The 27,992-nt window shown below is 43.8% G+C and overlaps 1 protein-coding gene across 2 annotated transcripts; it reads left to right on the top strand.

Annotated features, from left to right (window-relative positions):
• The first annotated feature begins 649 nt into the window (after positions 1-649).
• Positions 650-27,992, top strand: LOC121328728 (ephrin type-A receptor 2-like). 2 transcript variants are annotated; one of them, XM_041273730.1, is made up of 17 exons: positions 768-917; positions 3,866-3,933; positions 5,509-6,154; positions 16,093-16,248; positions 16,335-16,661; positions 16,916-17,040; positions 17,146-17,305; positions 17,543-17,645; positions 18,234-18,289; positions 19,035-19,160; positions 20,519-20,704; positions 21,051-21,112; positions 21,473-21,682; positions 22,254-22,403; positions 23,044-23,237; positions 24,517-24,672; positions 26,243-27,992. In XM_041273730.1, the coding sequence occupies exons 1-17, from the start codon at positions 836-838 to the stop codon at positions 26,349-26,351; spliced, it is 2,916 nt and encodes a 971-aa protein (XP_041129664.1). In that variant the 5' UTR covers positions 768-835; the 3' UTR covers positions 26,352-27,992. The 2 variants fall into 2 exon arrangements, with proteins under 2 accessions (XP_041129665.1, XP_041129664.1); XM_041273731.1 differs by lacking the exon at positions 24,517-24,672 and having other exon boundaries at positions 650-917.

Below are 27,992 nucleotides of genomic sequence, written 5' to 3' on the forward strand. Positions count from 1 at the left end.
GGTGAGCCCATTTTTTTCCTGGCTGAGAGGCGAGGTAGAGAAGACAGCTCTATGTAAGATATGGTTGGAATTCCTTTGGCGCTGGGGTCATTAATGAGCATGTGTTTCCTGTATCAACCAGCTGGTTAATTCAGGAAATATGCACTAACGCATTCTTCTAGTGTGGATTCACTTTTTCACTTTTTTTTTCAGTCACCACAGCCTCCTGCACTGTACACACGTCACCCATATCACACCCTCTAGGGGCAGTGTGTTGTAGGGAGACAAGTTAATGGTTAGCTCTTGTGTACCCACTGTACAGGAAGATAAGACATGCTTGAGAGCTCTACTGAGACCATAGAGGTGCTTTGGCAGGATGTGAGCACTGAAACAGAAAAACTCATAAAAAGTCAATCTAAAGACAAAATTAGTATCTCTTAAAATCACCTCCACTGTGCTTAACTAGTCAGCTTTCTATTGCATTAAGTTACTGATTGGGGCATGTTTTAAAACCTCACTTTTAAAATCCTTCTGACGCCCCTGGTGTGAATATTTTGTATTTCTGCGGCTGGTGATCTATATACATGTACTGATTTACACTGAACATCTTTCCGTTGTGAAACGTAGTTTCATCAGTGATTAAGCTTGTACAATGAATTTCAGTAAGGAATGAATCAGGTGGGGCCGAGGTATCGCACATGCTGCTTTAACCTCGTTCACTGTATTTGGAACATGCAAATTTAGAGGCGGGACTGGTTGAAGTCACCAGGATCAGGAATGGGGAACCAGAGGAGAAAGTTTCGGCTAGTTACTTGCAATTGAGTCCACAAGGCAGAGGAAAAAAGAAATACTACCAATGGATTTCCAAGGAATTAAACTAGTTTTATTCGTAACTTTATTTATAAGCAATGTATTTATTAGTCTACAGACAAAAGAAGGTAAGTCTGATGAAAAGTTTTCTTCTCCCTGAAAAAAACCAAAACTTTATTTCTAAAATTAAAAGCTAGTCTGACGGGACGCATGGCTTTCGAGTAGCGACTTCTCTGAAAGAGTTCCGTTTTTTCAATTTATTTTGTTATTTCTGGTTGTATATATTGGCAGTTGTGTATATATATATATATATATATATATATATATATATATATATATATATATATATATATATATATATATATATATTTATTTGACATTGACTTTCTTTATTTTCTTTGTTTTGCTTTTCATGAGAAACCCACAGTTATAAGATATAACTTCAGGGGAGTTCGTTGTACTGGCGGTTACTGAAGCAAATCCTGTTTAGGGATTTCTCATTGCTTTATACTAGTAGATATTTAACAGACGTGTTGCCTATTATTTAGCTCGAAGTTCGTCAATCGATAAATGAAGTTAGGATTTCCTGTGAAGTGTTTTGTTGCAGACTCTCATGATTGCAACTTGTCTTGCTGAATACATTAAATCACAGTTTTCAGCCTACGAAATTGATCCTACTTGTCTGAATAAAATAGATCAATGCCTCTGGCAATCATACATTTGCATTTAATTTAAGAATATATTACCAGTGGTAGACCACATGTATTTAATATCTGAGAGAGACCGCAATGTCTAGAGTTTTTTTTTTCCACGAGATTAAAGTTATTCTTTTTGTCATTCTTAAAAAAATAATAATAATCTTCTGTGCGCTCTCGAAACTGTCAGTGAGGTTCTTGTATTGTTTCTGTGCTCAGGTAAAGCGTATTGATCATACGGGGGTGGTATTATAATCTCTCGTACCGTAGGAAAGTATGAAATCGAGTTTATGCAATATTGTTTGATTTGAGTGGTGTGTGGAAGCGTTTGAAATATTTAGAAAGGTGTTGACCGTGTGGTAATAATTTAACACGCCTCCAGGTAGAGAAACACAGCGACTCTCATCAACCCTTGTGTGAGCTGTCAAGGGGTTCCCTTTTAAAATAAATTAAATAAATAAATAAAGCGAGCCCAAAGCTGGTCATGAAATATACCAACTGTACTGAAATCTAGTGACTGACTGGTTTCCCTTCCCTTTGTATTATTAGTAGTCGTCGTTTACACGTGCTGGTGAAAAGGCTAGTGCAGTGTTATAAAAATAATCCTGTTTAAAAAATAATCATCAAGAGGTTGAATAATTGTTTGTGAAAATGTTGGGTTAAACGGTTATTAATCTTTGGGTTCCACAGTCAACACATTTTAGGTGAACGCATTGACCCTGGGTAACGCGAATATACACTTGCATTACAACTGTACAGATGGCAGTCATTTACAGCCCACATTCATGTTTTAATGTTTTATAATGCACTAGCTGAAGTACCCGACGTTGCCCGGAGAAATTCAATATTTCAAGCATGACAAATTGGGGACGGTAGCCTTATGGTTTCCTATAAGTTCCCGATCTTGGGTGTCGCACAGTGCACTCTGACCCCTTTCCCTTTTTGTAACTTTTTTTTGTTTTTTGCCATTTTTTAAAATATTTTTTAATGTGTTCTTTTTATTTTTTGGTTTTGTCTGTTTCTTTAATTTGAGATACATGGCGACTGCAGTGATGCAGCAATGGGGTTACTAAATAAAGTACCCCGGGGGGGCAAAATTTTGGATCCAAACACAGCCCTCGACCTTGGATGAAAGAGGAGGTCGTGCAGAGTTTAGTTGCACTGGCTCCTGAGGGGTCCGGGTGCATAAAGGAACAGTCAGACAGACTAGCTTTATTATTTCTATATTAAGATTTTTGTGATTTACGCATAGACGCTGTAAATATCGCCAGTACGTGCATCACTTCATTACGTATGCCCTACCAAGGTGGGCTCCGGTTAAAAAGTTTGCTAACACGTTAAGTTTGCACTTTGTAGCATTCAAAACGGCAGCATTAAATTGTTATAACAATCATACTTAAACATGTTACTGTATGCCATTCTGAAAAGAGGGGCTTATATCAAGACAGGTTGAAGCAGAATATTACGAAATCAAAGTGCAGATTGCCAAAATGCCATATACTCTCTAAGTAACGTACATTTAGAAACTTTTTCTATGTGATGCGTTTCAATATTCTACTGGTTGAGAACATCTAAAATGAGCAATTCAAATATTTAAACCTCCACGGTTTGTTTGTTTGTTTGTTTGACGCACAACGCAAAGCTTGTTTTTGCAAAAGAACGAGTATCAATGCCCCTTATTTAGTCCACAAGCGAGGTTGCAATCTACGGGCTGTTGAGTTAACAAAATGCGCTCCTTTCCAGGTATGTGTTTTTCCCAAAACCTAGAACGGTGTTTGGTCGTTTATCTCGGTGTAAAAAAAAAACTGCTTCTCAGGAAATACTGCTCTGAAAAGATCTCCCAGAGCTTGGAATTACCTAGGTGATGGTGTTTTGTTATTTTTTTAATTTGATAAATACTGTGGTTTCAAAACCTATAACCCAGAGATGCTTGCATGTCTAGGCAATGTGTTCTATTCTCTTATATATGATTGAGACATCATTTAAATAAAACATCTGTGTATGAACAGATAGATCTTTTATTAATAATAATCGGTAATCAAAGAAAGTGATATGGCAAAAGTCTACCAGAAGCCATAGTAGTACAGGATTTTGAAATGTCACATTTTACATTTTTTATACGTTTTTTCGTTAAGTATATGGAAAGCTACAAAGCGTTATGTAATTCAGGTTTCATCCGACTTTATGACGCAAAATGTGTTAGTTCTAAAGGGTGATGCAAAACTTTATGGCCATGCAAGCGTTGTTTTACGTGCATAGTAAGACATTTGATATTTAAATGACTAGCTGTTAGCTGGATTTCAGTCGACAACTTGATTAATAAATGCGATGGACTGAGATGTGGTGCTTCCTCAAACAGGAATCCTCTTGTTCTCTTGCAGAAGTCCTGCTGGATATGGAATCTGCAGGGGGAGAGCTTGGCTGGCTGACCCAGCCCTATGGAGAAGGGGTGAGTTACTGATCTCCTTTTTTTTTTCTAACTTAGCCTTAAAAACAGCTTCAGTGGGTTAATAGTGAACAGTCCATTCTGCGATGAACTTGGTGAGGCCCTGGTTGCTTGACGAGTCCAGACACGTTGCTCTGCATTCCTTTCCTCTTAAATGGACTTCCGCAAGACGACAGGGCAGTGTTGAATCTGGGAGAGACTGCTGACAAACCAGCTGCCCTTTGCTCCCACAGCCTTTGTAGTGGTGACAGGGTAAATCCAGGCTGCACTTCACCATCCCCGAGTCCTGGATGAACAGCCATTCGAACTGGCTTTTTAATCAGGTTCCTGTTTGAAGATGTGGTGCAGGACAGGTTATTTAATGTCGTCCTGTAATCTGAAATTACAGGGCTTGGACAAAAATACACGTAAATATGTTGTACCCCAGCCAGATTTGCTGTCTCGCCTATTGTGCCTTAAGTTGACTGGCACAGGGAGATGCAACTTTTATATATCACAAAATACCTGGCAGGTTTCTGTTTGCATCACAAATCAGTCATAATAGTTCCTTTACACAAAAGTGCACCTGATTGAGTTTGTTCATTTTTTTAAATGGGAGATGGGCTCCCCCCCAACTCAGATAGCACTTGTTTTTGTCTCTGGATCTTCCTTCCTTCCCTTTTATCCTGCGCGCACCACCACTGTGTTCGCACACGCACACACACGCACGCCACTCTGAATTTAATTACCTAGGTGACGTTACCTGAGCCTGCTATCTGATCAGAGTGCCTCACCCCAATTGCCAGGTAACACAAACAGGTTCTGTTTGCCAAAGACCTGCTGGGAATGTGAATCATGAAAAAGGCCGACAAAAGGGGCCCAGTCTGGAGCTGCATAGCTGTTGCCATTTCTGTTTCTGTGAATGTATCCAAGCTACATCTTTTTTTATTTTTATTTTATCAGTATGTGGGCGTAGGAAAGGTGACAGTCTTCATTTTATCATCTTTGTGTGTGGAAGAGTAATCGGACAAACAAAATCTTTATAAACAGTAAACACAAATGCCTACATCAGAGGTGACTAAGAATTACTACTCTACTCGCCTGTCCCCCAGTTTGAGTAAAGAAACCTGATGGCACACAATGTGCAAAGTGGAGTTCTGGTAACAGGACGGGGTTTTCACTTTCCAATAGGTGCAGTACCACAGGGAAGAAAGGACTGTTTCAGAGTGTTATAACAAGCCTGGAATTCATTGCTTTAGCCATCTACTTGTAGTATAAACAGCCAGACAAGGGATCACACTGAATTAAAGGCATTTTTTAGTCATAACAATTAACCTGCCTTGGAGTGTTGTATGTACTCTAAGGATCAGCTCGAAATGGCCTTTTATTTGAATGCTGGTTTTAAACAAATAGTTTGTTGGTACGGACAGGATTCTGACGGTTAGGTCAAGCAGATTAACAAAGGGGATTTGGAGGCTTTCACCTGGGAGGTCAACGAGGTGCTGGTCAGGTCAAGTGGAATTGAACTATGAGTCTATCTAATGCCAGATAAACTCTGAATAATGCGTGGCTCTTAACTAGTGTTTGTTCTCCCTGCAGTGGGACCTACTCCAGCAAGTGATGGACGGGACGATGATGTACGTGTACTCTGTCTGCAACATCCAGGAAAGCGACCAGGACAACTGGTTGCGGACCAACTTCATCCAGCGGCAGGAGGCCTTGCGCATCTTCATCGAGCTGCGGTTTATTGTCCGGGACTGCAACAGCTTCTCTGGGGGCTCCACCTCCTGCAAGGAGACCTTCAACCTCTTCTACGCTGAGTCCGATGAGGATTACGGAACTAATTTCCAGAAGAGACGCTTCAAGAAGATCGCCACCATCGCCCCCGACGAGATCAGCGTCAAGGGGGAGGTCAGAATCAACCAGGAGCTGCGCACGGTGGGGCCTCTCTCCAAGAAGGGCTTCTACCTGGCTTTCCAGGACATCGGAGCATGCGCTGCCCTGCTGTCCGTCAGAGTCTATTACAAGATGTGCCCATCCTCGGTCAACAGCCTGGCCAGATTCCCCGAGACGGTGGCCGGAATGGAGTCGCAATCTCTGGCTGAGGTCCAGGGGGTGTGCGTGGACAACGCTGTGAGTGACGAGACCCCCAAGATGCACTGCAACACAGACGGGGAGTGGCTGGTGCCCATTGGTCAGTGCCAGTGTCTGGCTGGGTTTGAAATGCACGGCAACAGCTGCCAAGGTAAGAGCAGGGGGCATTTTTGTTTCACTTTTGATTTGTTTTGTCTTATTGTTCACAAATGTAGATATGCAGAAAGTGGGTCAATCAGCCTTGCTAACAAAAATGAAGATAGAATTACACTGCCAGGTATGCTGAGTCACATGACCCCCACCCTTCCCTATCCCTAAAGGTGTCTGAAAAATGTCAGGGGCTGGCGAGGAGCGCTGGCCTTGGAACAATGGGCTTTAGTGTTGAGGAGGCGGGGTGAGGTGGTCTGCTCACTATACATTCCTGAGAGATTTACATTGGAAACCTCCCTGATTACTGCAGCACTGAGGAATTCATAGAGCAGGGCTCAGCCCGCACCTGTAGTATACAGTTGCAAATCAGACAGAACGATGATCCCCATTACATTATCTGCAGTGCAAACCAATGCCACAGCCGTGCTTGGCAATTTTATTTATTTATCCTTTTCAAACACGAGGGACCTGGGTGCCCTGGATTCTCATGCCTGCCCTCCAGCACTCTCTTGCATGTACCCGCATGACTCGCACGCCACTGCCTCTTGGCAGATAAACGCAACCAAATGCGCTTGATCAGGGGTTGCTTTCCAGTCCAGAGGAAACTGCTTATCGGTTTTGTTTAAATGCAGGCTGACTTGCATTGACCTAGTGCTCATGTATAATTGTGGGACAGGGTCCTCTATGAATCCCAGAAAGAACCTTGGAATTTGAAAAGAGCATTTATAAAAATGAGGCCAAAGAGCAAGTTAGCAGGGGACTGTAGATTTGCACCTGTCGCCATTGTTAACACTTTATCAAAACCCATCTTTAACATCCATGGTTACAAGCCGAAAACTTTTCCCCATCAGCAGAGCACTTTCATGTTTTTTTTCCGGTGAGGGGTGCTGCTGTTTGAATTAAAAAATGCATAGAAACAAGACATGTTATACTTTGAATTCTGTGCAGTTAGAGACGTTCGTTAAGCAAGAGCTGACAGCTGGCTAATCTGCATTTCTGTTTGAATGTTTGTCCTTTGAAGCAGTGTTGGTGTAACTTGGTTTTTATGAGATGGATTCTGAGTAAGAGCTGTGGTAATGTTTTCATAGGGCAGAGCGGCCATGGGAGGGTCAGCTAAACTGTATTGGGTTTTTACTGCTGTGAAGCAAAAGACGAGGTATGATAAATCTGGGTTGGGTGACTTCAACCTTCTAAAACGCACTGGTGTTGGGTAACTTGAGTGGGAATAGGAGCTGCGTGGATCACTTTGCACTAAGCTGTTGAACCACCTCAACTGGTGGATCACCTCATTCCCAGACACAATGAGGTGCAGATTGGGGAAGAGGATCAGGGTGGGGCTGGTATGAAGAGCAGAATGTCTGCATTTTGAGTTCCAGGGACCGGGGGGTGGATTAGGAGTCTGGATCTCCACCATAGGGGCTTAAACCTCGTCTTCAATGAAAAGGGGGCTTGTCTGCGCTTTGCGAATGTGCAGAGGATTATCTGAGCACAGTGACGATGGCTCAAGTTCTTGAGGTTTGCTGCCTTTACTACACCCGGATAATCCACTTCAGATGTGCCAAGCAATTAGTCTGTGATGCACGCTTCCAAATTGCCAGACAGGTGACCCTTTCCAGTGTCTGGTGTATTGCAGTGATGGAAAGATTAGCATTAATTGGAATGATTCATTGTTTTTTCCTCTCTACAGTAACTCGGACAGGCTTTTTTGCTTGCAGTGAATGGATCTAGGGATGGTTCAAACTGCTGTGCAATGGGAATCTTATTTCTTTCCCTTGAGTTCAGCTTATTTTATCTTGTTGTCTCTGAGTCATGGATCCCGAGAAGAGCAAGCTGGCCTTGGCTACTTGCCAGTGAAATATACAAGATTTGTTTGACAGATTTGAAAGTTGTTTCTCCTCGCTAATTACAGACTTCCACTGAAACGGTAATTAGAAGGGCTCTCTGGCTTGGACGACAGTTTGCCTTTTGCTTGTTTGGTACTCCCGGCTCCCTAAATGTCTTTGTATCATAATGCATTATTTTTGTAGTTGCTTAAGTTCTTCATTCTACTGCTTTCTATCCTTCCTCGCTTCCCCTCTGTTATTTCCCCTGTAGAATCAGTGTTCAGGAATCCCGTGGGAGGGAGGGTGGGTGGTTACTTTCTTTATTAATAGACAACCTTTCTGTGAAAGCTATCAATTTGACAATGAATTTGACCCGGTTTGTGTGCGTTGAGATTCAATTCAAAAGCCAGGGCGCCCTCAAATTCTGCCCTGTTATCACTGGCGTTGGCATCCTGTGGCTGGGTGCCCTCCCTTGGTCTGTCTGTAGCTGTTGCATGAGAGCCGCGTTTGGGGAAGGGCGAGGCAGGAGCTAATGTTCTGAACCCTGAATCTGATTTCTCAAAAGACTTCAGGGGTGTGGGGTGATTGCCGGTTTCCATGGTAACCAATTCATATTGTTTGCCAAAAGCCGGTTCCTGTTGTGAAATGTAGGGGAATTTGGGAAGGAAGCTGGCCTTGGAAGTAGTGATTAATTAGGTAAACAAGATGATAGCGCTACGTGCTGCTTCAAATATTTGATGTGTCATTTCCTCGCTGTTGGGCTGAAATTCCTTCGGAAACTCAAGTCCCGGTCTGACCGCTGCCCACCACCTGCTCGCCGGTTGTTCAACACAGTGTGAGAAGCGAGCTGTGCCAAATTCAGTGTCCATTATTCCCCTGCTCAGCCACTCCGTATGTACCACCAGCAGCAAAGCATGCTGGGAGCCTCAGGATTCTCTGTCTTCATGACTGAAGAATGTTCCATCCAGGAAACTACATGTTTCAGACCTTCAAGAGTCTTCTGTTGTCTTTGAACCTGACTTCCTGATTGCTAGCAGACCTAGCGCTAGCGTCTGCGCCATTTTCCCTTCCCACCACAATCATTACCATGCTCTGTTTGCTGGACAAAGGAACTATTGAACTCTGTGTCAATCACATTTCACCACAGTTTTAGCAAGGCAGGATAGTACAGCTTGTTTTAGGTAAAATTCACACTGGAAAAGGACCCACTCTGTCCAGCAAACAAAGCCTTGAGGGCACTAATAGTTGCAGTACAACAGAACACTCTCATAGCTTTTTACGACTACCTAAAGGAAGAGACGGTTGGAATTGAAAACTCTGTACATTTTACCTGCCCGTATTCATACTGGGGAAGTTACTCAACTACACCTCCAACAATAGCCGGCCCCCAAGTTTACACTCCCGCTCAGGATCAGGCTGGCAAGCTGTAACTCTGGAAGCTGCTTTTATACCTGATTTCCAGTTGGCTTTGCTAAGTGTCTCACCAGATCCGCGCGACTCATTCAGAGGAACAGGATGCAAGTTAATCCTCTGTTTTGTATTGGAAGATGAGCCACTGTGTTCATAATTTCTGCTTTGCTATAGTGTAGGCCCTGGGGCCGGCAGTATCTGATTCACGTTGGCAGCAGTTTTTACAACTCAGACGTTGTATATTCTTCAGAGCCTGCTGTACTTCACTTCACCCAAGATTGTGACCCATTTGTAGTGTAAACATGCATTCTGAGCCATAGTAGACTGCCTGGAAAGCCTATTATTAATGCTGTCTCTGGGTTTTGGTTGGCTTTGATAGTGCTGTGGTGGGTAATAACGTCAATCGAGACCCAGTCTGGGTACTGTAACACACCCCGAACCATTTATTATAGTGTCATAATTCTGGTTTTCGTTGAGTTCTCAAGTGAGGGTATTACTAAGACTAATGCCACTGTGCTAAAGACATCTATTGCTGTGTGGTGTGTTATTGACTCAATAATGATTAGCAGTTGAGGCTGCTGACTGCTGTGCTAGGATGTGTTGGAGTCTAACCCCACTGTTTGTGGAGTGGTTCAGTAGAGAGCTGTCTCTGCACTCTGGAGGGCTTCTGGAAGCACTGCCGCTCCAGTGCCAGGTATCTGTCAGGGGGATTTGTATGTGTTGTGTTTAACGAACAGTTGAAAGGGGACGACGGAAGTGTTAAGCCAGGCTTAAATTTCAGCCGGCACCACTGACAGCTGCCCCCATCACTCCTCTAATCCTCAGGACAAACGGCAGATCCGTTCCCTGACCTCCTGGCTTCCTGTTACTGCTGCTCGCTCTCTGAGGTTAACGACACCCGTAACCCCCCCCCCGTCCACTTGTGTAACAAGGCTACGCTGTGGAGAAGCCCTCTTAGCTGGAGCAGTGTAGATTAAGGACTCCGAGCATCTTGACCCTTACGACTTCACAAAGGTTCTGTGTTTTGTCAGTTCACTGACAAAGGTTCATTAGGTTAATATAAGAAGTTCTTATTATACTGGGCTTATGATGCCCATGTATTTCCCTCTTCCACCCTTTCCTCTCTGTGTCAGGGCAAAGTGTTTTAAAATGAAAACATCTGTCAATACGCACATGTGTTTAAAGTGCAGTACCTTGGTATTTTTTCCCTCTTTAGAGAAACGAACATTCCCCCCCACTCCCCTACACGAGTTCTCCTCCTGGATTGGGATCACAGCAGTTGGAGTTGGTTAACCCTTGACCTGGGGAGTTTAAAACCCTGCTGTTCTGAATGAAGAGACTTCAGTTGCCTCACCCCCCAGGGCCCTTGCTGGATCCACTGTCAGGGGCCTGGTGTCGCCGCTTCTCCCTTCTGGCCACCGCTCGAGCTTCGACAACAGGAAGTGAAACCCTGCGCTGGGGCTTGATTAAATAAACAAGGATATTCTCTGCATTCCCCTCGAGTGTTTCTGAACCCCTTTCTGCCAAATTCCCTCGCACCAAAACAAAGCAGAACGATGTAGATTTAGAAACAGCTCCACTTTCCCATGGCCGGAGACGCTCGCAACATTGAGAGATCACCCAGGCAGTCTTGAGTTAACCCTTTCCTTTCCCAGTCTTGGCCCGAGGCTGGGGAAGTTGGTAGTCTGTTAGGCTGGAGAGCCAGACTCCCTCTTTGACTTTAGCTTTGTCCTTTGGGATTTTACTCGGTTTACCCAACTGGTTTCTCTTTGTTTTACGTATGTGCTGGGAAACTGGTTCACTGGATCCAAGACTAGAACAGACTTCTAGGCAGGCTGTTTGAAACTACAGCTGCCATTATCCAATCCAATTTAGAACCGAGTCCCTACGAGCACACATGGTTACTAGATTTGCTGAGACAAAAGGAACTGCTGCAAAATAGATCTGTTTCGTCTACTAACTAACTGCTGCAGTTAAATATGACCGTCTTTTCCAAACGGTGGGTGTTACATAAATCTCTGATAAATTACAGAATAGTTCAGCGTGAAATTCGACCAGTGTTTAAAGTGGATTTCTTGTGCTTTAATTAGAATTAGGCACAGCGTTCTTTTCTGTGTATTTGAAATCAAGTTCACCTGTGTGACAACAGTGTCAGGGTTCCGATGGCTTCAAATGAAACATAGTTTTAAAAAACCTGTTGCCTGGCAGCCTGCTCTGGCCCTCAGAAACCCTCTGCAGTTCATCCTGTTTGGAGTCGCTGGAAAGGCGGAAGGCGGTTATCCGACTCTTGCTGGTTTAACGTGGCCGAGGAAGGAAGCTGAGGCTTGTTGTTCCTGTTGTGTTCTTTCAATAAAATCTCTGGTTAGAGTAACCGGATGAACTGCCTGGGCTTCTGCCAACAAGGGGAAAGGCTGTGAAACCTTTTTTTTAATGAAAATAAATAAAAATGCATTGCAGTCCAAAATGAATTGTAACATAGTCTTCTTTTCCTGCCACCTGCTTCTGGAATCTGCATTGTCCATTTTCTCAAACTGTGAAGGATGCATCCTCAATTAAAACTGGATTGGGTTCGTGGGTGTTTTGGGGTCCTATGCTTCTCGAGGGGTCAAGGATTTAGGGGAAGGAGTTTGCTAATTGGGTGGCAACAGCTGCAGATAAAGGCCTAATTTACTAAGCTTCTGTTCGAGTGCAAACTTTAGAGTCCTGAAAATCAATACCGCAGGACTAAAAGACGGCTGTGTCTTCATATTGTAGTGTCTAGAGAACAAGGACTTTAGAAATGGCAAGGTCTTTTAAATGAGTTGATCTTTTCAAATTAATCGGTTGGGCAATGTGGCATTAACTGTGGTGGGGACGGGGTGTCTCGTGCATATGCTAAACAAGCAAGAAGTACAATTTGTGATCCTTATAGTTGCAATAAAGACTGTTCATGCCTGGGGTGACCCCTCTAACCTTTGAAGTGCTCAGCCCTTTGTTGTTGTTGTCTAGTCAACAGATAGGCAGGTTTGTAATTGCATGTTGATCTGAATTCATATACCCATTGAATAGAAGCCAGCAACACCTAGCATCAATGCATACCAACATGATCTCTCTCTCTCTAAACCCTATATATAACCCTTTGCGACCAGGTCCGACATTACAATTTTTACTTTCCGGTCCAGGTCCGACATCATCGGCCGAGAAAAGCTTTCAGTGGCTGAGAGAGACCAATAGAAGCCAAACAAAAAAAAAAAACCTGAGGTGGATCTGAGCAAAACGCATAGTCCCTTCGTCACAGACATAACACGGACATAAACAAACAAGATAGCTGCTTCCACCTCCAACGCTCAAAGAAAATCGTGGACATTTGCCAAGCTTTCTGAGATGTTCTAGTAATAAAATAATGATTTGGATAGCATTATGGAGGAGTTTGGTGATAAAACGAGTGATCAGGAGATGATTTATCAGTATGCACGACTATGAAGAGGTATGTGATAAGTACAGCGAACAAGGCGTGGGGCGGGGCTGGAGATGCAGTTCTGAGTGTCCTGTTGATATGCAGTATATTTTAAACCTGTTTTACTGTGAATAAAAGTACTTTTATAAATGCATGTTAAAAACGGCGTGTGTGAAAATAAATTGGACCGGACGCTCCTGACAGGCGCTGAATAAATGGACCGCAAAGAGTTAAACCACATTAATCCTTCTAAGATGCAAGTCTGATTTGGCTGAAGAGCAGAGCTAAAACCACATGATTGTAATGCCACCTAATATGAGTCCATATACATGCCAGGTTTGAGGGGTGTGTCGCAGTGTTGAAATGATGGTATTCTGCTAGGGGCACTTACTGCAGAGCTGTTAACCAGAGCCTTCTGTATCAATTTACTCTTCAAACAGTCTAGTTTAGAATGGTAACCGTGGTGTGAGATGAGCTGCTTTTGAAGGAGGCAGAAATGGACCGCTCTTCAAGTGGGTTTTTAATAAAAAAAATATCCTGTTCTTCTGAGGTTAACGTAATTAGCAGATTGCGGCCAGCTACGTGCTTCAGACTGATTGCACAGGTGGGGTTTATTGCTTGGCACTATGGTAACGATGCAGCTGTCCCTCTTAATTAATGAATGGGGTTTAGGCTGTTAAGGAATTTTCCCCCACTGTGGGTGCTGGTGAGAAGGCTGGGTTAATTAGAAGCTGATGCAACAGCTGTAGCCTGCTGCAGAGCTATAGTCCTGTTCAACTTGCCCCTTCTGCCCCCTCTTTCTTTATTTCGCACAGCTCTTGGGACCTCAAGAACAAGCTTGTTAAGTTGCTTGCCTCGGGGGCAACCCTTTCAACTCTCCAGAGAGTGGGAAGCTCACCTTTGCTCCCTCCCTTCTCCACTTTTTAATCTCTCTCTGAGAACCGCTTTCAGGACAGATGTCATCGGCCCTGCTGAGTGACCGACGCTGTTTATTTTAGAACTGACTCCCACGCATGCCCTTTCCATTTTCTTTCCTCCAGAGGGAATTTAAACAAGGCAGCTCCCACCCAAATTAGAAAATTAGCTTGCGAGCAGCGTCGCCTGTTTTACAGCACTGTGCTTGTGTGCATTTTTTTTCCCCTCCTTCAGCCGCATTTCTCCCCTTTTTCCTACCTTTCTTTCAAACTAAATAACTTCCTCTGCGGTCTTCATGCTAATGACCATGAGTGTCTGACCCCGTGACAATCTGATTTGGTTTGGGCAAGTCAAAGGAAAACGTTTTATGGGCACCGCATTAGCAGAAGCAGTTTAACAGTGTCAGATGTCAGTAATTGTTATGGTAACGCTTAATTTTAAGGGCCGTTGGCATTTACACACCATGCACTGTGAGGGTACAAGGTATTGCTTTTGTAATTACTTGCATCCATGTATGCGCTTTTTGTAAAACCAACAATGTGCCTCTTGTTGAGCTACTAAAAGGAAGTTATTTTCAATGCTAGACAACTTCTGTTAAATAAATCTGTTAAATACCATGCACTTTAAAGGATTGCTTAACTGAAAAAATCATGTAAAAGCAGATTTAAACTTTTCTTAAAGTGAGTTCATTTACGTTAAGTCCACTTTTCAAGCAAACTCTCTAATTTGCTACACTAAGAAGGATTTTCTGTTAATGTAGGCAAAAACAAATTCCTTCATGAATTTGTTTCAACCTCAGTTGAAAAGCTGGAAATCAATTATTTCTAACTTAATTGCTGAAAATCAGGACTTCTAATGGCTTGGATTTGTTTGTCGCCCCCTCCCCCTGCCTCCGATCTGTTGAGATTGATGGTTCTTTGCACATTGTTTGTTGTGACACTGCACGTGAGGAACCATGCCACGCACGATTAGAGGTAGGCGGGGAGCACATTCAAACCTGTTGGAAACCCCATGCATGCATTCAGCAATTACTAGAACAATGCCATGGATCTGGGGCCACCAGTAGGCACATGGGAGTCCACCCTCTCTTAGAAGCCGCCCAGCAGGGGAGGATTGCAGCAATACGTGTTAAAGTTTACTGGTGTAGAATCAGTGAGGGGTGAGAGGGGGTAGGGCGCTTGAAAATGGCACATTGTTAATGGCATTGTTTACAAACCCTAATCCTCAGTCCTGCACAAGGGGTCTTGGCTTCAAACAAAGACCCCCTATCCACTGTCTCTCTCTTTCCTAGCTTTCCCAGTCCCCTGGCAACAGGAGACAGCTGTGTCTTCCCATAATTCCCTTGCTGTCGAGCCAGCAGGAGAGCTCAGCAGGTTTCGTGCTGTTCCCAGGGCTTTAGTTTCTTTATTAGTTTGTCTACCTGTCTGTCCTCCAGGTGCACTTGCTGTCTGTCACAAACGCACAAAACACATTCAAGAACAGTTCCTGAAAAAGAAAAGTTTTCACTGTCTCTGCAACTTGTAGCAAACTTTGTGAGCAGTGTTGTTTTTCAAGACGGTAGCCATTTAAAAAAACAAGTTGGAGAAACTGTTTAGCATTGTCAAGCTGCATTTTAATACCAAAGACAAAGTGCGTGTGTTTTTGTTTTTTTATTTATTTTTTTACATAAATGCAATTACTTAAAAAAAAAAAAAATTTGAACTAGAGAAACGTGCCTGTTATTGTAAGAAATCCTTTTGTAAAAACAATTATGAAAATGATATACCTTAGTCATTAAATTATGATGGATCAGTACTGCCTGGTCTCTTTAGAATTCTTCAGATGATGCAATAAACAAAAGTTGCCCTAAGTACTGTCGTATGCCGAGTCTCCAAATTTATTTAAGTACTTGTCTCGCTTTTTATTTATTTTTTTTTAGGCAGGGCCCTGCTTTCCATCTGTTCTGTTTGAGCACAAAATCTTTGCTAACTTCACTTTTCATTGAACTTGATTTGGCTTGATCTGTTCACAAACATACATGTGAAATATATATATGTGTGGGTGCTGATACAAACCAAGCATTTACAACAGAAGTGTGGCATGTTGTGCAATGTGTTTCGTAGTGAAGACTGTGTGTGAGAGTGAGGTTTAACACTCCTGCAGATTCCTTAGATTTTATGTAAGGAAAAGTAACTGGTGACTTTTTAAAATATCCACACCTAATCAACCCTTTACTGTGTTGTACAGCATATTGTTACAAAATCATACGCATTTATCGGTTGTTTTTGTCCTTCCAGCTTTAGATGATTTTTTTAATGTGTTTAAATCTAACAAACTAGAAAACAGGACTAAATCTAACTTCTCTTTCTTTTGCAGCTTGTAAACCAGGATTCTTCAAGCCAGATGTGTCGAATGATGCCTGTATGACGTGCCCCTTGCACACTGTGCCCTCTGAAGAAGGTTCCACGTCTTGTGACTGTGAGGAAGGCTATTTCAGAGCACCGGGCGACTCCGTCAGTCTTGACTGCACTGGTAAGCAGCACAAGGGCATTCTGGAATGGGGGATGTTATGTGGCTGTGTGGGAATAGTATTGCTGATGACACTTTCTTTCCTGTAGCTCCGCCCTCGGCTCCACGGAACATTGTTTCCCAGGGAGCTGGAGCCAAGGTGCAGCTGACGTGGTCTCCCCCAGAAGAGACGGGCGGCCGCGATGACATCACCTACAGCGTGACGTGTGAGCGCTGTGCCTGGGAGAAGGAGGGTTGCCAGCCCTGTGACGTGAGGTATGAGCCACAGGCCACCGGGCTAACGGAGTGCTCTGTCACTGTGTGGGACCTGGAGGCACATGTGAACTACACTTTCCAAATCGAGGCCCACAACGGGGTGTCCCAGCACAGCGCCAAGCAAGCTGTGGACTCCGTCGCGGTCAGCATCAGCCGGACAGGTAAGCCTAACTGGGGAAAAAAACATTCCTTTCTGAAGCCGTTAAGTGGACTGTCCCTGTTTCACATAACGCGTGTTTGATCATTCCACAACAAAGTGCTGCTGCCCGTTTGGACTGAAGAAAAGTTGCCAATAGCAAGGAAACTATTAGCAGCCACAAGAGAATTTGTTTTCAGCAGTCTATATCTACTATCTATATCTCTGTATCTCCTCATCTCTATTTCTGTAATATGTTTCCTCCCTCTTTGCCTAAAGACCCCCCCAAAGTGACGTCAATGAGTCTGGAACAGCGAAGCAAGACCAGCCTCACCCTTTCCTGGGCCGTGTCCCGTCGGCAGGTGACCCGCGTGGGCAGCTACGAGCTCACGTACCGCAAGAAGGTAAGACCTCTGCTCCTGTTTATGTTGCCCTATAACCCCTGCAGACTCCCAGCAGCCATTGCTACTGCACATGGCCATCCCTCAGTATTTACAATCTGTTCTCAGGTGGATGAGAAGAGCTACACAGTCCTCCGCTGCGAGCGGAGTTCGGTGACGATCCCTAACCTGGCTCCAGGCACCACCTATGTTTTCCGGGTCCAGGCCTTGACGCCTGAAGGAATGGGTACCTACAGCATGGAGCACGAGTTTGAAACCTTGCACGAAGGTTAGTGCAAGGGGATGAGCTGGAGTTTACTGTGGGGAGTGTGTCTGCCTAGTAAATTTAAAGTTGTTTGAGCCACACCTGAGCTGCCTAAGGCAAACCTATAGAGAAATTCTCAGAAAGGCTTAACTGAAATCATTGTAGGATTACAGAAACTGCTGTGTAATTGGAAGTTTTCATGCATGAATTAAATGATTATGTGTGACTGTGTGAATAAAGGTGGTCTGTGGTCTCTTGCAGAGAAGCAGGAAGCTCAGAGTAAAACCGGCATCATTCTGGGAGCAGTAGTTGGTGGAATTGCCATGGTGGTGATTGTGGGGGCTGTGCTGTTCGTGAGGAGAAGGTGGGTAACCCAGTCCTGGTTTTAACTGTGTGTTAAGTTATCATGTGAAATAAGTGCCCTGTGTACCTAAGTGTTAGACTATTTGCTGTGTTAAATAAGCTCATCAGTGTATCAAGGAATTATAGATCAAAGTCCGCCATCTGGGGAGACCTGTCTTCAGCACAGCATTGAACAAACACGATTGTGTGAACTCTTGTTTGTTCCATTTTAAGTGTGCATTTCATCCAGTGAAATTTACAAACCAAATAAACGACAAGCACCAAACTAAATTTAGCTCTTGCAAAATGAATAGAAAGAAAGAACATGAAATGTAGGTCTAGGAGTCATGAAATACATAAGATGGATGTTTCTCATTTAATGGTCAAAATCTACAGTCCAACCTGCTTATAAAGGAATTGTCAACGAATCTCTAAAAGCGGTCTTCATAGACCTGTGACTGATTGTTTAAATGCCGGTTTAATTGGTAATGAATCATTGGCAGAAACATTAAATCAGTACATCCCCAATTTATTATTGCTGACTCAGTTATACAGATGATGTTACAAACAGCATTGGCCTTTCCTTAAGACCTGTGTTGTGTTTCAACAGGAAACGGAGCCCACATGCCCGCCAGGGACCTGAGGACACCTATTTCTCCAGCACAGGTAAGAACTCCCTATTGGCATGTGTTTCAAGGGTCAGTGCACTCTTGCTGTATGTAGCAATCCTAGGCTTGCACACGGGTATCGTGCATCCTTTCTGCACTGGCTTTGGCATCTAGTGTCCAGTAGCTGTATATGTCGACTGGACAGAATGTGTTCCAGACCGTTGACCAGGGAGCCCCAGATGGTAATCTCTAGTCACCAGGGGGGTGGGCAAGGTCAAAAGTCATCCATCCTCCAAGCTCCATTGTCCCGGAACACCAGCAGCCGACAAGGGAGGGGGCGTGGGATTCGCTAGTGCCAGGTTTCACTAGGAAGGGGTTACTGTTGAATTGGCGTGAGCGCTCGAGAGTGAGCGAATTCAAAGAGGAGCCGGGGGGGGGTGTTAACCTCCTTGTCCCAGCCGCATTCCAATACAGGTTCAAAAATCTGCCATGGCTGTATTCCCCAACATGACCTAGCTACTTTTAATGTATGTCTGTATTTAAATTTCTTAATACTTTAAAAGACACAGGACTGGTCAGATGTATCCTGAAGGGATGTGATCAAATATGCAGAGAATTAATGTGTAGCCTTTGGTGAAAGAACCATGGCTATAAAAATACTATGCTATATTTGCTGCCATTCATTTTCCCATAGGCCTGGCATGCAAATGTATTATAGAATGAATTGGCATTCTAAATACTAGCTATTGTGTCAGTGCTTGTAGATTCCTACCACTTCCTGTAATTGATGTCTCCCTCCCTAGAACAACTGAAGCCCCTGAAGACCTACGTGGACCCTCATACCTACGAGGACCCCAACCAGGCCGTTCTGAAGTTCGCCACAGAGATCCACCCTGAGCATGTCACCAAGCAGAAAGTCATCGGAGCCGGTAAGCGCCTCTCTGACCTGCCTCCCTGCTTCCATCCTGAGTTTAGAGTGGGTGGGGGGACAAGACTGTGAAACTGGCTCCATTGTGGCTCCAACACATCTGTATTGTGTAGATGGCTGTAGAGCCATTTGCCATCAGTACAGTTTCTCATCTCAATGCCAATACCCATGTAACTTGTGGGGGTTTGAGGTTTACGGTTTGACCCCCAGGGTGATTCCAATGACACTCTTGTTCCTGAGATCAAACACAGCTGTTCAAATGAGTGGAAGAGGGGCTCCTGCTGGGAGAAGGGATGTTGTTCTGTCAGTTTCCTTACAAAAATAAACTACAGTGAGATAGCATAATTGGATACAGTAAATTTGCGCTAGTACTTCACTTTTTACATTGTTGCTTAACAGTACCGCATTAAAAGATTGACTGTAATAGCGAACCCCTCATAATTCTCTATGGGTTCCGTCAACTATTTATTGCTCCTTTTTAAAGGATGTCTTGTTCAAACAGCTGGTTCCAAATTTCTTAAGCAGAGCAAAAAGTCAAAGCAGGTGTCTGAACTGTTTTGAACGTATTGTTTAATTGCAGCCTGGGGGGTGAGATTACTGGTAAATGATGCTGGTAGTTATTAGAAGCCTCATTAAAACTGTTACGTCAAGTTCCATATGTGGAGAAAAAATGACAAGTGTTGGAATGATTGCCACGTCGTTTCTTTTTTTTTAAAAATTATTCCCCCAAAAAAACTAAAAAAGTATTCTGATTAACAAAACCTGGTGGCACTACAAAGAAAGCAATAAAAAGGAACATAAGTGAATCAGAACAAATTACTGAAGTCAAATGGCACCCCTCCTCTGATTGGCTGGCCCGCAGTCACATTTTTATTGGCTAGTGTGGTGCTGGGAGCCGGTGAGGGCTCATCTTCTGGGTCATAGTGCCCTCTAGATCCAATGGGGAAGTGGGATGCTAGCTGTTAACAATACGTTGATCAGGAACTCTTTGAGGCGTACTGGCCTGCTACAAAATTTGAGTTTACTGAGTGGCATTTTTCGGTTTTTTTTTTTTTTTTTTTTTTTTTTTTTTGTAATGCAATTCTGAAACATGTTTGATCCTCCCCTATTCACGTATATACAAAGATATTCTAATGGTGCCATTGAACCATGTACAGTAAGCTAAGATAATGAATTGTATTTATTTAATCGGAAAGATACTGGCAATGTTATTGACTGCTGTGTTCCAAAATACAATTAACAATGGTTTACTGTTTTAGTTCCTGTATTGATAGAGTGAAAGCTTATTGAGAGGGCCACTAGCTCTTGAGTAATGATGTAACGTAGCTGAACGATTCCCCTCCTGTGCTCCCTTTATAGGTGAATTTGGGGAAGTGTTCCGAGGGATTCTCAAAGTCCCAGGGAAGAAGGAGATTCCTGTGGCTGTCAAGCACCTGAAGGCCGGTTACACTGAGAAACAGCGCAGAGACTTCCTCAGCGAGGCCAGCATCATGGGCCAGTTCAGCCACCAGAACATCATCCGTCTGGAGGGAGTCGTCACCAAGTGTAAGTTCCCAAGAAGAGGCTTTCTCCTGGTAAAACATGCTCAGCTTCAATGTGGCACTGACATCAAGCGTTTGGGTATTGCCAACATCTGGTGAAACGAAGCAGGAGTTGCTTAAATCGTGGGGTTAGAAAATTGCTGAAACTGATTTTCATTAAATTCTGTGCCTCTTTTAGAACTTGACTGGAGGTGGCAGTGTGTGTGATACACTGTCGAGCTGTATTCATCTGGCTAGCAGTTTCTTCAGCTAAGGGTTGCTGAGGGTTTTACTCTAACAGTGTGTGTGTGACTCTTCTACATTTGTACACATTGTAAAGCTGAGTTTGTTTCATTTTTTTCCCCCTTTAGATAAACACGTCATGATTATAACAGAGTACATGGAGAACGGAGCACTGGACAAGTATCTGAGGGTAAGGACCCTTTTCATCTCTATTAGGTGCTCGAGGAGTCTTAAAGCATTGGGGATTTTTTAGTATTGCACTGTGGTCCTGGTGCTGGTGCTGATGGCTGTGTTGATCTTGATATTACACTGTGGTCCTGGTGCTGGTACTGATGGCTGTATTGATCTTGGTATTGCACAGTGGTCCTGGTGCTGGCACTGATGGCTGTATTGATCTTGGTATTGCACTGTGGTCCTGGTGCTGGCACTGATGGCTGTGTTGATCTTGGTATTACACTGTGGTCCTGGTGCTGGTGCTGATGGCTGTGTTGATCTTGGTATTGCACTGTGGTCCTGGTGCTGGCACTGATGGATGTGTTGTGTTGAACAGGACCGTGATGGGGATATCTCTGAGTATCAGCTGGTGGGAATGCTGCACGGCATCGCGGCTGGGATGAAGTACCTCTCGGACATGAACTACGTGCACCGTGACCTGGCCGCCCGCAACATCCTGGTCAACAGCAACCTGGAGTGCAAGGTGTCCGACTTCGGACTGTCACGAGTGCTGGAGGACGAGCCTGAGGGCACCTACACCACCAGCGTGAGTGTGGCAGGCGAGGGGGGCGGGGGGCAAACCTGACATGAGGACCACATTGCTGTTCCATTGCTCCATTCCCCTTTTTGTTTCTGCAATGTCAAGAAATCATGTCGAAGCATGTCAAATTACATTCTTGTTCGTTTTATATCTTTAACATGCTTCCATAAAAATGGGGGCAGACTTTGTGCTTGCAGACTACTGAATGCTTCGCTTTTAATAAGTACTGCTGAGGAATTAATACGCATGTCTAAGTCGTGTTTATTGTGTGATTTTGTAGTTAAGCACCATGTACCACAACAAAGGACATCCTGTTTCTCTAAAAGCTTTCATCTTGAAACTAATTGAGAAGGGGGGTTACTGAAAGCACAGACTCACGGTTCTGTGCCTTTTTAAATAGATTCACTCATTATTTGTTCATCAAAAGCATTTTGTAAAGTGAAATAGATCTTTTAATTGGTATCACCTCGGATTGTCAGTTGTTACTGAGGTCCTCTGGTCACGATGGAGCTGTAGCTACCCCAGTCAGTGTGAGATTCTGCTTTCCGATCCTCACTCCCATCATCTTCCCCTGCAGGGTGGAAAGATCCCAATCCGCTGGACAGCTCCAGAAGCCATCACGTACAGGAAGTTCACCTCAGCCAGTGATGTCTGGAGCTTTGGTATCGTCATGTGGGAGGTGATGGCCTTCGGCGAGCGGCCCTACTGGGACATGTCCAATCACGAGGTACGTGGGCGGGATCTAATGCAAGAGTGGCCCAAGACAGAGCGGTTCAGACTCGTCGTTTGGTGGAGAGGGGGGATTTTTAATTTCCGCTGCTTAGCATTGTTCGCTGTCCTAAATTATATTAGAGTTAGTTTCAGTTATTTGCCCTTGCATTACTCTGGTTCTCAAGCGCTCTGCTTTCTCTTATCACTCCCCTGCATACCTGCACAGGTGTGTCAACAAGCCAGGCTGGCTGCGCACTCAGGGTAAAACACACAAGTGATACCCTAATGGAGTCCACACAACTTTAATCATTTCAGAGTCGGGACTAAGAAGTCATAAGACCATGGGAACCGTTTTTAATACAATGACATTTCCTTTGTGGTATCTGACCTCTGTGTATATTGGACGCCTTTTGCTCCACAAAGTTAGCAACAAGTCTTTTGAAGAAACCGTTTAAAATACTTGAAAACAGCTTTCTTGCTTATCTTTTTATGTGCAGTCTGCACGTTTTGCATAGTTAAATATTTACAATGTGGACTGGTGCTGTGCTGTACTGCACAGCAGACAGCAAGCGTCCTATGATGATTGATTAGGTCTTTGCACACTGAGGCTATGCTAACACACAGTTTCACAGCTAACTCCCCTTCCTCCTCCTCAGGTGATGAAGTCCATCAACGAGGGGTTCCGGCTGCCTGCCCCCATGGACTGCCCGTCGGCGGTGTACCAGCTCATGATCCAGTGCTGGCTGCAGGATCGATCCAAGCGCCCCCGCTTCCCTGACATAGTCAGCATCCTGGACAAGCTGCTCCGGAGCCCAGAGTCCCTCAAAGCCATCGCAGACTTCGACCCTCGGTGAGCACAGCCTCCTGGAGCAGCCACCGCAGCGTGCAGTTCTATATACTAACACGTCATTCCTTGGTTTCTGTTTACTGAAATAATCCATCTGAATGCTCAGAAAGTCTTTTACTGGGCAGCCCTACTGTGCCCTGAAGTTTGCTCCAGAACACAAAGTAAATTTGAGAGCACATGCTGGCAGTCACAAGTCTCAAACCACAGTCCGTGCACCTAGTCCTATGCGCGATGAAGCATAAATGTAGAGTTGCTACAAAGCTTCGGATCTCGTGATTTGCAAGTCAGTCACGCTCCCGGCACAGAACGACTGCCTCTCTGCACAGATCAGTGAAAAATAAATAAACTCTTCAAGACAGGCCTGAAAGGTTGCCAACGAAACTCTATAAACTGAGATGGGAACCCAAAGTCTGTTTTGGCTTTTAAAATACTTTCATTTGTTTATTTTTAGGATCTATTTGGTTGCAGTTCATGTTTCTATAAAAAACATGTAAACGGCGCTTTCGATAAAGCCAACAGCCCAGCTGCCGTTTTCTTTGGTTTTGACTGGGCTGAGAGGCCTGCGTTCTTACTCTGGCAGCTGCTTCGCAGGGGGCAGTGTGCTTGTAGAACCCAATTTGGGGGTGGGGGGGGGTGGTACAGTGGATACTACCATATATCACTAGGGAACTCCAGACAGGTTTCAGGATAAGAGCTAGGGCTTACAATGAAAGTAGCTTGTTTTTTTTTATTGTGGCAGAGCTTGGTTCTGTCATTCTAGAGTCAGGCTGGTTGGTTGGTAGCTCTTCCACAGGCTTCCTGAGCTGGCACCTGTCCAGCCTCAGCCCTGCACTCTTCTATTCTGTGCATTCCTGGGCTCCAGGTGCATGCATAACAGGTCTCTTACTGTGAGATCTGCCTGAAAGGCTCAGAGAAAACAGGTGAGCCAGGAAGTCCTATTCTGCAGTCTTGGTTTTCGTAAAAGAAACCCTCTTTATTTTTGAGAGAAGACGGGACTGGCGTTTTTCATGTCAGAATATTGAGGAATCCGTATAATTACTATTTGCTTTTTTAAAAATAATTCTTATGTAATTATGTGTATGATGGTAGTTACAACAGTGTAAAAAGGTCTCTGTTTTACAAAAGTAGTCTGTAAGGAGCTTTAAAAAAATACGTAATAGTATTTTTGTAGTTGAGTTACATTTTTGGTTTCTCAAATTAACACACTTGATAGAAATCGGGAGAAATGACAGCCAACAAGCAGGCAGTAGCTACATCTTCTGATTGTCTGTTTGTGGCACAGGGTGTCCATCCGCCTTCCCAGCACCAGTGGCTGCGACGGCTCTCCCTTCCAGTCTGTCGCGGAGTGGCTAGAGTCCATTAAGATGAGCCAGTACTACGAGAACTTTGTGACAGCAGGGATCACCACCATGGAGCAGGTGGTGCAGATAAGGAACGAGTGAGTATTGCAGCAGAGAGATGGCAAGGCTTAACCTGACTTCCAACACAGGCATTTTGAAACAAAGGAATCTATTTTGGCCGAGTACACCAGACTTTTCATTAAACCGTGGCGTAGCCTTATTACAGTTAATGCTTCCTTTTGATTTATTATTGTTTTTCTTGGCTTGGGATTTCATTAAGTCATGCAGTTTGTTTTTTATTGCGTCTGCCTCCAAATTGATGGGTTTGGTTCTATGAAGGAATAGGGTTCTAGCGAGGAATAGGGTTCTGTGCTTCTATAAAGGAATAGGGTTGGGTTTTAATGCTGAAAATCAAACAGTGGTCAATGCTGCAAACTAACTATGGCTGGGCTCATGAATGCTACACGACCAAAACATTTGACCCCAACTTTGATCCTTCTGCAACCTACACACGGTTAAAGCCTCCCCAAATTGTTCCAAGGTCCTGTTGCATGCCATGAGCCCAAGATGCACAAGTGTTCTTTGTGTTTGTTGGATTTGTATTGGTTAAAGTAGGAAAAATGCCTCAGACAGCCACTTTAATGAAAAAGCTGCTTGAGTTATGATAGCCCTGATTGCAAACACTGTGTCATTAAACTCAAAAACCGTAAACCACTGCATCCCATCTAGAAGCATTCCTCAGCTTCTGCTTCTTTCGTTGCTGTAGAACATTATCATTATTAAAGCTTTACTGGCTGCTGGCTGTAAGTAGAAGGCACAGAGACTCTTTAAATTCTCTGCATGGTTTGTAGTCTGTCGTCCATGGGGCGTGTGCAGAGAGCCCAGCTAAGAGAGCAGGGTATGGAGGGACTGAGTCAGCCTTGACAGCCCTTATATTTGTTTGATTGAAATAAAATGAGTGCACAAAGGGCCTGGTTTTTGCTGAGTGGGTGCAGCAATCTGCAAAAGGGAGATCTGGTTTTGGTTTTTGGCTTTGGCATCCCACTGTGAGACTCTGTGGTCTTCCTGACCCAGACCAACCCTCTGGGAATTCTCCAGTAAAAGCCACTGTTTATTTTCAACTCTTTTATCCCAAGTATTTGAGTTTAACCCAGACTGTGCTCACTGGATTCTCTGAGTCTGTTTCTGTACTGTCTTGGTAACCACAGCTTGCTGTTAGTTTCTGATGCTGGGTACCGCTGTCTGCCTGTGGGTTTATGCATGGTGCATTCATAACTCTCTGAACAGTGGTGTTCTTGTTGGATTGTTTTTACATCTAACACACAAGTGTGGCCTTTTAAATTCCTGGCCCAACCAAGTGTCCAATGGTCCATTGGGAGATATTCCACTACCTGCCCCTGGTAATTAATTTAAAATATAGGAATTCAGGGCTGTGATCCACAATACAACGTGGCATGTCATCTCTTTTAATAAAGGTTGTGAGGTATGGGCAGCAAAGTTCTCTTGCATACGACCCTACCTGATCAGGCTGGCAATGTGATCTGCTGAACATTTTGAAACCCCCAGTAGAATATCTCTGGAATAAAAGAATGTTGCTTTCCTCTGATGCACTGCCCTCTGCTTGCCTATCAGGGATCATTCTGACCCTGTCTTCTCTTCTCCTTCCAGGGATATCCGCAACATTGGGGTTCACCTACCCGGCCACCTGAAACGAATCGCCTACAGCATCATGGGACTCAAAGACCAGACCAGCACTATGAGCGTGTTCGCTGTGTAGCTTCCATTGCCTGGCAACACGAAACTGACCAAACCCTGCCATGCCTGGCCACTTCAAACATGGCCTGACAGAGACTAGACTGTTCTTTTCCAGACAGACGACTCCTCAGTCTACGGGACTCTTGCTGGCACTGCCTAGAGACATGACAGAAAAGTATAGAAGTTATATATCTATGTTTTGAAGTTGATTCTCTTATTGTTGTTACACAGCTTTCAGTATATTTTGTAGATCATTTCTAGGCTTATAATGTTAAAATGTTTATTTTAATTCATTCCGTTTCCTTGAGTGCTGGTGTGAGAGACCCCTTGGACATTGTGACAAATTGAAAGGGGTCTCTGGTTTCGACCTTGCTTAGCTTCATGTAGTTTTAACGAGGCTTGCCTGCTGGGAAGAGGCAACGTCTGCTGAAGCTACATTTGAACATCCTTCACACAGAATGCGAGAGCAGTGGCTTGTGGGAAGTGCTTTTCTCCCAGGAAACAGCGGAATGAACTCCATGTGGGTTGGGCTTGTGCATTTCCTCGGATCAAATCGGACACATTCCTTCCCTGCAGGTTTATGTGCAAAATGAAAGAGGTGATCATCGCAGCCTCTTTCCTGATGGCTGTCTTCTAAAGTTTCAGTTGCGAAATCTGAAGTGAATGCGCTGGAATAGCCCTGTGCGGTGCCCAAAAACAAGATGAAGCTTTCAGAAAAAAGGGACCACCCAAGCACTTGCTGCATGACAATCTGTCACTGCTGTTGGGTAGAATTTGCAAGATGAGTGATGCTTGTAAGAGTATGTGGGCATCGTAGGGGCTCTGCAAGGTCTTGAAAGTGATCTAGATATTTTTCAAAAGCTGTAGCCACCCTAAACGTATAGGTTGACTTAGGAATACTCTGTGAGTTTAATTGCCATTCTCCATGTGGAGGAATACTTGAGTTTTATAGAGAGATCTAAGGAGGAGGGGAACTCCCAGTTGAAAGAAAATTTACATGATCATTACTTAAGCAGAGGTCACAAAATAAAAAACAGTAGATGGTTTAGGAGGATTGAATCAACATGTGCCTTTCAGAGGATACCAAAGCTACGTATTGATAATGCTGCGGTTAGTGCAGTTTTGTAGCTGTGCTGATTTTTTAACTGTATTTAAATATTTTTATCCAGGATAGGTTAGCAGGCTCAGTTGATGATAAATCTGGTATATAACTTGAATAAAAATGAAACACTTCTCTACATTATTTTGGTCGTTGCACAAACAAAAAAAAAAACATGATTTCTTAAAAAGACTGTAGTATTGGATAAAGAAATTTAAATTATTATTTTTTTTGTTCTAATTCCTGGATCATTCTTGATTTTTGTACATATCATTTTACAACCCCACCTTTTTGTATTTAGACTGTACAGTTGTATTTAAGAGCAACACTACTGTTTGAAATGCTGGTGTCTTTCTGGTCTTGGATTTCCAATTGGGTTTCACATGTATTTATTCTGCCTGTAAATCCTACCAGGCTCCAGTTACTCTTGTGTTTCTGCTTGATGAAGATGATTTTTTTTAAATGTATTATTTATTTGTATTTTTTTATTTATTACTGAAGTTGAAATGAAACACAGCAGACCTGTTTATATTCTGCTGGTTACAATAAAATCAACTTATAGCC

This window comes from Polyodon spathula, chromosome 16 (genome assembly GCF_017654505.1).
Source record: "Polyodon spathula isolate WHYD16114869_AA chromosome 16, ASM1765450v1, whole genome shotgun sequence".
Lineage (NCBI taxonomy): Eukaryota > Metazoa > Chordata > Actinopteri > Acipenseriformes > Polyodontidae > Polyodon > Polyodon spathula.